We start from the raw sequence: 13,132 nt of genomic DNA on the forward strand, positions 1-13,132 counted from the left end.
TTTGCAGGGGCGCAGGGCAAAATCGTTGCCCTGTGCCTCCGTAATTTATGCGCAAATCTTACTGAATCTGGGCCAATGAAGGCAGAGAAAAGCGCACTGATAAGCTAACTCCTTAGGTCACTCTGCTCTCAGCTATTGTCAGCATGTTCCTTCTTAGCTAAACATTGTTAAGATCAGTTTAATGGGGCAAACTGGCATCATTTGATGGGGCAAACTGGCGGCATTTGATGGGGAAATCTGACATCATTTGATGGGGCAAACTGGCATCATTTGATGGGACAAACTGGCGGCATTTGATGGAGCAAACTGGCGGCTATTGACGGGAAAAACTGGCGGCTATTGACGGGGCAAACTGGCAGCTATTGGTGGAGCAAACTGGCAGATATTGATGGGGCAAACTGGTGCCATTTGATGGGGCAAGTTGGCGGCAATTGATGGGGCAAACTGGTGACAATTGATTGGCACAGTGGCGGCATTTGATGGGCACAGTGGCTGCAATTGATGTTTTTTTTTTCAGTTTGTTTGTGCCCCCCCCAAAAAATTTGGAGCACCAGCCGCCACTGAGTCCCAGTAGTGACATTCCCAGCTGTAAGAGTGATCTCCACCACAGGAACCCGACATTGTTCTAGAGTTTAATGTACACATTTAATGCCCCAATCCCCTGAAGACCACAGATGTAGTTCTGCTTTCTCAGACACAATCTGCCATTGTCATGGAGGAGAATGAAGGTTTTCTCAGCTGATGATTATCGTGGAGCTGAGACCTGCAGAGGAACTCTCAATCGGATCCTTTTCAACAGGAAGGCAACTAGATGCTGCGAAGAATCCCAGAAGAGGAAGTGATACCATTCCTGGAGTGTGAGCTTTCTAGTACAGAGCTCCATAATGACTCTGTACTAGAACTTGGCGTTAGTGTACAGTACAGGAGCCTCTGCAACCCTGGCAGAGGCACCACCAAAGGGTCACGACAGAGGCACCACCCATGGGTCACTCCGACAGAGGCACCACCAAAGGGTCACTCCGACAGAGGCACCACCGAAGGGCCACTCCGACAGAGGCACCACCGAAGGGTCACTCCGACAGAGGCACCACCGAAGGGCCACTCCAACAGAGGCACCACCGAAGGGTCACTCCGACAGAGGCACCACCGAAGGGCCACTCCAACAGAGGCACCACCGAAGGGTCACTCCGACATAGGCACCACCCAATGGTCACTCTGACAGAGGCACCACCGAAGGGTTGCTTGGACAGAGGCACTACGATGGGTCACTTCAACAGAGGCACCACAATGGGTCACTCCGACAGAGGCACCACCAAAGGGTCACTCCGACAGAGGCACCACTGATGGGTCACTCCGACAGAGGCACCACCGAAGGGTCACTCCGATAGAGGCACCACCGAAGGGTCACTCTGATAGAGGCACCACTGATGGGTCACTCCGACAGAGGCACCACCGAAGGGTCACTCCGATAGAGGCCCCACCCAATGTTCACTCCAACATAGGCACCACCCAATGGTCACTCTGACAGAGGCACACCGAAGGGTCACTCCGATAGAGACACCACTGAAGGAGCCCAGGTTTTATGAACATACTCTGACACCAAAAACAGGGGGAAAAGTTCAAATACGAGAAGCTTCAAACTGAAGTTAGGCACATTATCTTCGATTTGCCTCCTAGTATTTCTCCAACAAAATGAAAGACTACATTTCCACTCTGTACTTCACTATCCCCTTGGCCATGTTGCTATATGGACGGAACTTAACTCAATTCAACGCCTTTCAAAACCCTCTGTGAACATTTTTTTATAGACTTTTTGTCCCTTTTATGGGTGTCAGCCAGAACTTGAATGGGAAGCATAAATCTAGACCAAGGGTCTCCATACTTTCTAAACAAAGGACAATATGCAGTATACAATAGGGGAGGCATAATCCAGACCATACAGTCCCACTATATTTGATGGATGTTGGAACAAACCATGAGCAGTATACAATGGGGAAGCAGACCACCGGCAGTATACAATGGGGAAGCCATATATCCAGGGAATGCAGCCCCCCTTATATTCCATATGGAATGGAACAAACCATGTGCATTATACAATGGGGCTGCCATACATACAGACCATCCAGCCCCTTATATTCCATATATAATGGAACAAACAATGTGCAGAATACAATGGGGGAGCCATATATCCAGACCATGTAGCCCCCTTATATTCCATATATAATGGAACAAACCATGTGCATTATACAATGGGGGAGCCATATATCCAGACCATGTAGCCCCCTTATATTCCATATATAATGGAACAAACCACATGCAGTATACAATGGGGGAGCCATATATCCAGGCCATGCAGCCCCCTTATATTTCATATATAATGGAACAAACCACATGCAGTATACAATGGGGGTGCCATATATCCATGCAATTCAGTCCCCCTTATATTTTATATATAATGGAACAAAACATGTGCAGAATACAATGGGGGAGCCATATATCTAGGCCATGCAGCTCCCTGTATTCCATGTATAATGAAACAAACCATGTGCAGTATACAATAGGGATCCAGGCCATGCTGTCTTCCCATTTTCTGCAAACAATGGGAAGACGGCATGTGCAATATACATTGGGACAATCTTATCTCCAGTATACAAAGCAGTCACTTCCAGATACAGATTATTTTGGACTTTGTGAGATGACTTTGATCCAAATTGACATCGGTGACCCCAAACACTGTATTATTGCAGAATTGTATATTTGTATTAAGTTAGCATTGTATCAGTTTAGCATTGTATCCTTATAAGGAGATTGTATCATTGTATTATGGTGACATTGTATCAGTTTAGCATTGTATCCTTATAAGGGGATTGTATCATTGTATTATGGTGACATTGTATCAGTTTAGCATTGTATCCTTATAAGGAGATTGTATCATTGTATTATGGTGACATTGTATCAGTTTAGCATTGTATCCTTTATAAGGGGAAAATGTGACTCTCACCGTGATGAGGATCCGGTGCTGAACCGTCGGCCTCTGTGTACTCTACTTCATGGTTCTGCTGGTTGTTTCCTGAAGGAAGAACACAAAGTCAATGACGGAGGCTGAAGATGGAGTCCTAATTTGGGTGGGGGACCTTACTCCTCAGAGGTCACACAACACTGTCTGCATTACTTTAATAACGATATCAGAGTTGGGAATTCCCCACCCATCAATATGATGTTCAGATATGTTCATTAAACTGAAAAGAAATAACTTTTGTGTATTCATTGCTTTTCCCTGACATTTAATACATCCGAAATTGGAAACATATCACAAAATAAGTGAAATCAGTCAGTGAGACGCATCTAAACTCTGTACCCCACTGCAAGCAGAATTCAGAGAGCACTTCACAGGGTGACTGGGAGGGTACTTTGGGAGTCACTTCCAGAACCGATTCCCATCTGTTTGGTGACTGGAAGAAATTTAATTGTGGCGCCTTAATATAACATTAGGATTTAACAAGGAACCTGGGGTGGGTGTGTCTGGGAATTGCTCTTCACCATCTCAAGATGGCGTTCTCATATAAACCAGTTTATTGGGGCAGATTAGCCATTATGGAATGAAATGCCATTTAACTCAATGTATGTGTCTCCAGGCTTTAGTTTCAGCTCTGGCCGGGATGCATCTTCTATAACTGATAAGAGATGAAAGATTTGAGGGTGTTGCATCATTAATAACCAGAAAGACTTCCACGCAGGAACTGGGAAAGTCCCTAAAAATCAGATAAATGACATTCATACCGTTGGTTTCTTCTGCCGTTCTCAGGATATGTAGCTCTTCTTCATTCTGTACACTGCCTGCAATTAAATAATATTATTGTCACACTCCACATTCAATGTATGGCACAGAGAGCCGTGATTCCTGCAGTCAGGGGTTCTGTATGTTCACAAATGGTGGTTTCTGAAGAGGGAATTCTAGGCAGTAGGGCATCTATGAAGGAACAGGCTCCAGTGCCAATTTTGGGTTTCCCTTCCCTTTGACACTAAGTGGTGTATTTATAACAAAAATGCATAGCTGTCTATCTATATTCTAGGCAGATGGAATGTAGGAATGGGGACATAATGGCATTATGGCCGCTCAATGGAAATGAGGAACACACTTATTTCCTAGGATAGTCTGAGCCACCTAGTGGCCATAATGCAGTCGTGGCACCTCTGTGTCATTGTCCCTAGTCTAAGAAAGAATGCTGAACCCATTTCCCTAAAAAGGAACTCATCACTTCCACTACCATGATGCTCCTATAGGACAGGAATTGAGGGGACCATCATGGGACCTTCTCCACTCTTGGATAAGGTCTGGTTGCTGTGGGCTATCACCTGGAATGACAGTGAGATCCTTTGTAACGGTTGCCCTATAGAACAGGAAGTGAGAGGACCTTTCCTACTCTTGGATGAAATCTGGTTACTGTAGGTTATTGCCTGGAATGACCGTGATATCCTCATTGACGGGGCCCCCATAGGACAGGAAGTAAGGGGACCTTCCCTACTCTTGGATGAGGTCTGGTTTCTGTAGGTTATTGCCTGAAATGACAGTGAGATTCTTTGTAACAAGGCCCCATAGAACAGGAAGTGACGGGACCTTCCCTACTCTTGGATGAAGTCTGGTTGCTGTAGGTTATTGCCTGGAATGACCGTGACATTCTCAGTGACGGGGCCCCAGTAGGACAGGAAGTAAGGGGACCTTTCCTACTCTTGGATAAGGTCAGGTTGCTGTGGGTTATTGCCTGGAATGCCAGTGAGATTCTCGGTAAAGAAGGGCCATCATAGGACAGGAAGTGAAGTTACTATCTGGAGGCCTTCACCACGCTTGGATGGGGTCTGGTTGCAGTGGGTTATTGCCTGGAATGACAGTGAGATTCTCAGTAACAGGGCCCCATAGAACAGGAAGTGAGGGGACCTTCCCCACTCTTGGATGAGGTCTGGTTGCTGTGGGTTATTGCCTGGAATGACGGAGCCTCCATAGGACAGAAAGTGAGGGGATCATCAGGAGGCCTTCACTACTCTTGTATGAAATCTGGTTTCTGAGGGTTTTTGCCTAGAATGACAGTGAGATTCTCACTGGCGGGGCCCCCATATGACAGGAAGTGAGGGGACCTTCCCTACTCTTGGATAAGGTCTGGATGCTGTAGGTTATTGCCTGAAATGACATTGAGATTCTTTGTAACGGGGCCCCATAGAACAGGAAGTGACGGGACCTTCCCTACTCTTGGATGAGGTCTGGTTGCTGTGGGTTATTGCCTGAAATGACAGTGAGATTCTCAGTGGCGGAACCCATATAGTACAGGAAGTGAGGGGACCTTCCCCACTCTTGGATGAGGTCTGGTTGCTGTGGGTTATTGCCTGGAATACCAGTGATATTCTCACTGACGAGGCCCCCACATAGGACAGGTAGTGAGGGGACCATCTGGAGGCCCTCACTACTCTTGGATGGGGTCTGGTCGCTGTGGGTTTTTGCCTGGAATGACAGTGAGATTCTCAGTGGCAGAGCCCCTTTAGTACAGGAAGTGAGGGTACCTTCCCCACTCTTGGATGAGGTCTGGTTGCTGTGGGTTATTGCCTGGAATGCCAGTGATATTCTCGGTAAAGAGGGGCCATCATAGCACAGGAAATGAAGAGACCATCTGGAGGCCCTCACCACTCTTGGATGGGGTCTGGTTGCTGTGGGTTATTGCCTGGAATGACAGTGATATTCTCAGTAAAGAGGGGCCATCATAGGGAGGCCTTCACCACGCTTGGATGGGGTCTGGTTGCAGTGGGTTCCCAAGGTGTGGTTGCTGTAGGTTATTGCCTGAAATGACAATGAGATTCTTTGTAACGAGGTCCCATAGAACAGGAAGTGACGGGACCTTCCCTACTCTTGGATGAGGTCTGGTTGCTGTAGGTTATTGCATGAAATGACAGTGAGATTCTCAGTGACGGGGCCCCATAGTACAGGAAGTGAGGGGAACTTCCCCACTCTTGGATGAGGTCTGGTTGCTGTGGGTTATTGCCTGGAATGACAGTGAGATTCTCAGTGACGGGGCCCCATAGAACAGGAAGTGAGGGGACCTTCCCCACTCTTGGATGAGGTCTGTTTGCTGTGGGTTATTGCCTGGAATGCCAGTGATATTCTCGGTAAAGAGGGGCCATCATAGGACAGGAAGTGAAGGGACCATCTGGAGGCCCTCACCACTCTTGGATGGGGCCTGGTTGCTGTGGGGTATTGCCTGGAATGACAGTGAGATTCTCAGTGACGGGGCCCCATAGAACAGGAAGTGAGGGGACCTTCCCTACTCTTGGATGAGGTCTGTTTGCTGTGGGTTATTGCCTGGAATGCCAGTGATATTCTTGGTAAAGAGGGGCCATCATAGGACAGGAAGTGAAGGGACCATCTGGAGGCCCTCACCACTCTTGGATGGGGCGTGGTTGCTGTGGGGTATTGCCTAGAATGACATTGAGATTCTCAGTGACGGGGCCCCATAGAACAGGAAGTGAGGGGACCTTCCCTACTCTTGGATGAGGTCTGGTTGCTGTGGGTTGTAGCCTCAGATGACACTGATATTCTCACTGACGACCCCCCCCCCCCCATAGGACAGGAAGTGAAGGGACCATCAGGGGCTGAAGTCTAGTTGTTGTGGGTTATTGCTTCGGGTGACAGAGAGATTCCCAGTGACGGATTTCGGGAAGTGACTGAAGATTTAGGCAGCTCACCAAAATACGAGTCATCGCTTTTTACGTCTGCCGCTGACTTCTCACCGCTGGAATTAACAGCCTTTGATGATCTGGAAAACAAAAACACACCTTCCATGGAAAATCTGCTAAAATTGGCATCAGACAACGATGAAAACAACAGATCTACACAGAAAATGTCAGGAACGGCGGGACGCACCTCGATGAGTCACTCAAAATGTTTTTCCCTGGAAAAGATACAAAAAAAGAAGAGAAAGTAAAATTCCCGATCCCAGAATGTAATGGAGGTTGTTCTGAATTCAGAGATCTGTGATGTCATCCCTCTATTTACATGGATACTTTGTATGACGTCATCCCTCTACTCACATGGATACTTTGTATGACGTCATCCCTCTACTCACATGGATACTTTGTATGACGTCATCCCTCTACTCACATGGATACTTTGTATGACGTCATCCCTATACTCACATGGATACTTTGTATGATGTCATCTCTCTACTCACATGGATACTTTGTATGACATCATCTCTCTACTCACATGGATACTTTGTATGACGTCATCCCTCTACTCACATGGATACTTTGTATGACGTCATCCCTCTACTCACATGGATACTTTGTATGACGTCATCCCTCTACTCACATGGATACTTTGTATGACGTCATCCCTCTACTCACATGGATATTTTGTATGACATCATCTCTCTACTCACATGGATACTTTGTATGACGTCATCCCTATACTCACATGGATACTTTGTATGATGTCATCTCTCTACTCACATGGATACTTTGTATGACATCATACCTCTACTCACATGGATACTTTGTATGACGTCATCCCTCTACTCACATGGATACTTTGTATGACGTCATCCCTCTACTCACATGGATACTTTGTATGACGTCATCCCTCTACTAACATGGATACTTTGTATGACGTCATCCCTCTACTCACATGGATACTTTTTTGCCGTCATCCCTCTACACACATGGATACTTTGTATGATGTCATCTCTCTACTCACATGGATACTTTGTATGACATCATCTCTCTACACACATGGATACTTTGTATGACGTCATCTCTCTACTCACATGGATACTTTGTATGACGTCATCTCTCTACTCACATGGATACTTTGTATGACATCATCTCTCTACTCACATGGATACTTTGTATGACGTCATCCCTCTACTCACATGGATACTTTGTATGACGTCATCTCTCTACTCACATGGATACTTTGTATGACATCATCTCTCTACACACATAGATACTTTGTATGACATCATCTCTCTACTCACATGGATACTTTGTATGACATCATCTCTCTACTCACATGGATACTTTGTATGACATCATCTCTCTACACACATAGATACTTTGTATGACATCATCTCTCTACTCACATAGACACAGTCTCTAGCAGTTTCCAATGCCATGGTAGAAGCCTCTAGCAGTCTCCAATGCCATGGTAGAAGCCTCTAGCAGTCTCCAATGCCATGGTAGAAGCCTCTAGCAGTCTCCAATGCCATGGTAGAAGCCTCTAGCAGTCTCCAATGCCATGGTAGAAGCCTCTAGCAGTCTCCAATGCCAAGCTTAATGTCCCATAGTTTGCCTTGTGGAACACCGAATCGCGTGGAACTTCTTGGATAGGTTTGGCATGTTGAGATCTTAGGCGGGGCAACGTTTCAGGGCAATTGATTGAGGTTTAGGCACTTTATTACACATTAAGCTACATTAAGCCATTTTCACACAGTGGCCCGGATTCACGTAGATGCGCGTATCTTTGTGTGGGCGTAACGTATCCTATTTACGTTACGCCTCCGCAACTTTGTCAGGCAAGTGCCGTATTCTCAAAACAAAGTTGCGGCGGCGTAGCATAAATAGGCCGGCGTAAGCCCGCCTAATTCAAATTGTGAAGAGGTGGGCGTGTGTTATGTAAAATAACCATGACCCGACGTGATTGACGTTTTTCACGAACGGCGCATGCGCCGTCCGTGGACATATGCCAGTGTGCATTGCTCCAAATACACCGCAAGGACGTATTGGTTTTGACGTGAACGTAAATTACATCCAGCCCCATTCACGGACGACTTACGCAAACGACGTAAAATTTTCAAATTTCGACGCGGGAACGACGGCCATACTTAACATTGGTACGCCTCATATAGCAGGGGTAACTTTACGCCGGGAAAAGCCTAATGTAAACGGCGTATCTGTACTGCGTCGGCCGGGCATACGTTCGTGAATTCGCGTATCTAGCTGATTTATATATTTCTATGTGTAAATCAGCGTACACCCCCCTAGCGGCCAGCGTAAATATGCAGTTACGATACGACCGTGTAAGACACTTACGCCAGTCGGATCTAAGGGAAATCTATGCGTAACTGATTCTAAGAATCAGGCGCATAGATACGACGGCTCAGACTCAGAGATACGCCGTCGTATCTCCTTTGAGAATCTGGGCCTAACTGTTTTAGTATTGTAAAAAATAGCTCAATGTGAATAACTTTTCGTGTGATTTACCAAATGCAGTGGCGGCTGGTGCGCAAAATTTTTAGGGGGCGCAAACTATTGCAGCCACACTGTGCCCATCAAATGCAGCCACTATGCCCATCATTTATCACCACTGTGCCCATCAATTTTCACCACTGTGCCATGTGCCATGCCATCAAACGCAGCCACTGTGCCATCAATTGTCGCCACTGTGCCATCAATTGTCGCCACTGTGCCCATCAATTGTCGCCACTGTGCCCACATCAATTGTTACCACTGTGCCAACATCAATTGTCACCACTGTGCCAACATCAATTGTCACCACTGTGCCCTTTAATTGTTGCCACTGTGCCCTTTAACTGTGCCATGCCATCAATTACCACTGTGCCCATATCAATTGTTACCACTGTGCCCACATCAATTGTTACCACTGTGCCAACATCAATTGTCACCACTGTGCCCTTTAATTGTTGCCACTGTGCTAACATCAATTGTCACCACTGTACCCTTTCTTTGTTGCCACTGTGCCCTTTAATTGTTGCCACTGTGCTCTTTAATTGTTGCCACTGTACCCTTTAATTGTCGCCACTGTGCTCTTTAATTGTCGCCACTGTGCCCTTTAATTGTCGCCACTGTGCCCTTTAATTCTTGCCACTGTGCCAACATCAATTGTCACCACTGTGCCCTTTAATTGTTGCCACTGTGCCCTATAACATGCTTTCCCCTTGCCCCCCCCCCCCCCCCGCCCAGCACTTACCTTTCTGGGGTCAGCCAACCTCCTTCCACGGTCCCTCAATGTCTTCTCCCGCCCTTGATGATGCTTCAGCCAATCAGGTTACCGGTAACCTGATTGGCTGAGAGGCCTGTCAGTGTATTTGGAAGCCGATTACAGCATGAGGGCTGTAATCGGAAAGCCTATCAGAGCCGCTGGCACTTCCAAAGCCAACCCGCTGCCGTTATTCAGATGGCCGGCGCCCGACAGGGGGCCGGCCATCTGAATAGTGGGCAGCAGCAACAATACACAGATTCATGCAATGCATGCATCTATGTATTGTATTCAGTGGTGGTGCGGGAGCGGGAGGGGGCGGCGCTCCGGCGCCCTCTATAGACGCACCGCCACTGACCAAATGAGCTGAAATTCTCAGAATATGTTGGCATGGATAGAATCTTCTATTGTGTGAAGATTGGGGGAAATTGGTTAACATTTAAGGTTTTTTTTGTACGTTAAGCCACATTAAGCTCTCCAAAATACAAGCTTAATGTCTTTAGTTTGCCTTGTGAGACACGGAATCGCAAGAAACTTCTTGGATAGGTTTGTAAAGTTGAGATCTTAGGCTGTTTTTAGGGCAATTGATTGAGGTTTCAGGAACTTTATTACACGTTAAGCTACATTAAGCCAAATGTTTTAGTATATCCCTCCAAAGAGCTCTCAAGCAACTCTCCAATAGTGTGGTTTAGAGCAGTGTTTTTCAACTCCAGTCCTCAAGGCACACCAACAGGTCATGTTTTCAGGATTTCCTTTAGATGAAACGGCTGTGGTGATTAGTAAGGCAGTGAAACTGATCAAATCACCTGTGCAAAATAATGGAAAGCCTGAAAACATGACCTGTTGGTGTGCCTTGAGGACTGGAGTTGAAAAACACTGGTTTAGAGAGACGTTACCTTTTTTCTTTTTGTCCAGGTATAAGTAGAGGGCGATGGCAATGGCAGCCACGATAATGACGAAGACAAACGTGGCAATGACGGCCGCCTTCCATCTGGCGAGGATGGCTACAAACAGAGGGACCAAGATGAGTATACGTCACATGGAGTCTGACAACGATCATTACAACACAATATTTATACACTATTATCCTGGTATTCAATTACTATTACAAATGTATTTTTCATTAACCACTTCCATACCGCGCCTATTCCGGCACGCCTCTCTTTGCTAGAAAATTACTCAGAACCCCCATTTTATTATTTATTTATTTTTTATCAGCAGACACCCTAGGAAATAAAATGGCAGTCATTGCAACTTTTTTTTTTTTATCTCGCACGGTATTTGCGCAATCATTTTTCAAACGTCTTTTTTTGGGGGGAAAAAAACATTTTCATGAATTAAAAAATAACAAAACAGTAAAGTTAGCCCAATTTTTTTGTAAAATATGAAAGGTGATGTTACGCCGAGGAAATAGATACCCAACATGTCACGCTTTAAAATTACGTACACTCATGGAATGGCGCCAAACTTTCGGTATTTAAAAATCTCCACAGGCGACGCATACATTTTTTTTACAGGATACCAGTTTAGAGTTACAGAGGAGGTCTAGGGCTAGAATTGTTGCTCGCGCTCTAACGCACGCAGCGATACCTCACATGTGTGGTTTGAACGGCGTTTAAATATGTGGGCGGGACTTACATGTGCGTTCGCTTCTGCGCGCGAGCTGCCGGGGACAGGGGCGTTTTAATTTTTTTTTTTACAATTAGTTTTTTTATTTTACTTATTTTTTTTTTTACACTTTTTTTTTATCATTTTTATTCCTATTACAAGGAATGTAAGCATCTCTTTTAATAGGAATCGCGTGTGACAGGTCCTCTTTATGGAGAGAGGCGGAGTCAATAAGACCCCACATCTCTCCTCCAGGCTGGAAAGCATGAGATTGTGAAAAAAATTTCACCGATCTCATGTTTAGTATTCCTTACTAGCCGCAATCGGGGCTTTGTTTACTTCTGGGTACCCGGGCGTGACGTCATCACATCGCGCCCGGGCCTCCAACGGTCATAGAGATGATTGGTGACCATCTGGTCACCAGTCATCTCTATGCTTCCTAGCCTGCGCCGGACGATTCTTTCTCAGGGCCGCTGATGGCACGGGAGAGCCCGGAGAAGCACCGGATGGCGGCGGGAGGGGGGGATGTCCCCTCCCGCCGCCTATAAGAACGATCAAACGGTGGAACTGCCGCTATGATCATTCTTATGGTGCACAGGATCGTCGGCACTAAAGAATGATATCTGAATGGTGCCTCTAGCTGCCCCCATCATTCAGATATCCCTGCACAAAACCCAGGACGTCATATGACGTCCACCCGGGATGGGAGATCGCATCTGTGGACGTCAAATGACTATGGGCCGGTAGTGAAGTGGTTAATAAGTCAAATCTAAAAGTTATATATATATATATCGGACCTTTTACTTCCACGCTCCCGCTGCTGGCGATCTTGTTGGCTTTGTTGGAAGCCTTACAGAAGTAGGCGCCGTCCTTTTCCTTGGTGAACAATGACACCGTGTGCTGCGCGTGCATGATGTCCGTTTCGGTCACGTTTCTCAGTAGGATTTCGGCGCCTTTCTTGACGTAAAAATAGAAGGTGAGGGGCAAAGTTCCATATTTCGCCTCACAGACCAAGGAAAGCTCCGCCCCCTCCTCTACTTCTCCGTTTCCAGGGATAATTAGAAGGCTTACTTCTCTAACGGGAGCTGCCGGTACAAAAAGATACAAAACAAGACCAGGTGATCAGGTGGGACATATTGTATGAGGAAGAAATATAATTTATGTGGCGTTTCCAGAAGACCCGGCTTTCCTACTCTCCATATACACCGACATGGTGACCAGGGGCCATATTCTGAGTAAAGTTACGATGGAGTATCTCAGGATACTCCATCGTATCTCTCTTTTTTGGCCAGTGTATCTATGCGAGTGATTCTTAGAATCATTTTCGCATAGATACGCTGAAGATCCGACATGTGTAAGTCACTTACACTGTCGGATCTTAAATGTAATTACTCCGCCGGCCGCTAGGTGGCGTTTACGTTCAGGTCTCATTTGTTTATGCAAATGAGCCTGATACGCCGATTCCCGAACGAATTTGCGTTGCGTAACCGTCGCTTACGTCGTTTGCGTAGGCGTAAGGTTACCCCTGCTATATGAGGAATAACC

General features: G+C 46.2%; 1 protein-coding gene across 1 annotated transcript in view; it reads right to left on the reverse strand.

The window, feature by feature from the left end:
- Positions 1-13,132, reverse strand: part of PECAM1 (platelet and endothelial cell adhesion molecule 1) — a 44,184-nt gene that overhangs the window by 17,602 nt on the left and 13,450 nt on the right. Inside the window, exons 8-13 of the mRNA XM_040331556.1 lie at positions 12,385-12,672; positions 10,876-10,983; positions 6,908-6,935; positions 6,730-6,800; positions 3,781-3,837; positions 3,002-3,070 (exon numbers count right to left, since the gene is read on the reverse strand). Coding sequence (XP_040187490.1) covers positions 3,002-3,070; positions 3,781-3,837; positions 6,730-6,800; positions 6,908-6,935; positions 10,876-10,983; positions 12,385-12,672 — 621 coding nt within the window. The remainder of the gene's footprint in view (positions 1-3,001; positions 3,071-3,780; positions 3,838-6,729; positions 6,801-6,907; positions 6,936-10,875; positions 10,984-12,384; positions 12,673-13,132) is intronic.

This window comes from Rana temporaria, chromosome 12, assembly GCF_905171775.1.
Source record: "Rana temporaria chromosome 12, aRanTem1.1, whole genome shotgun sequence".
Lineage (NCBI taxonomy): Eukaryota > Metazoa > Chordata > Amphibia > Anura > Ranidae > Rana > Rana temporaria.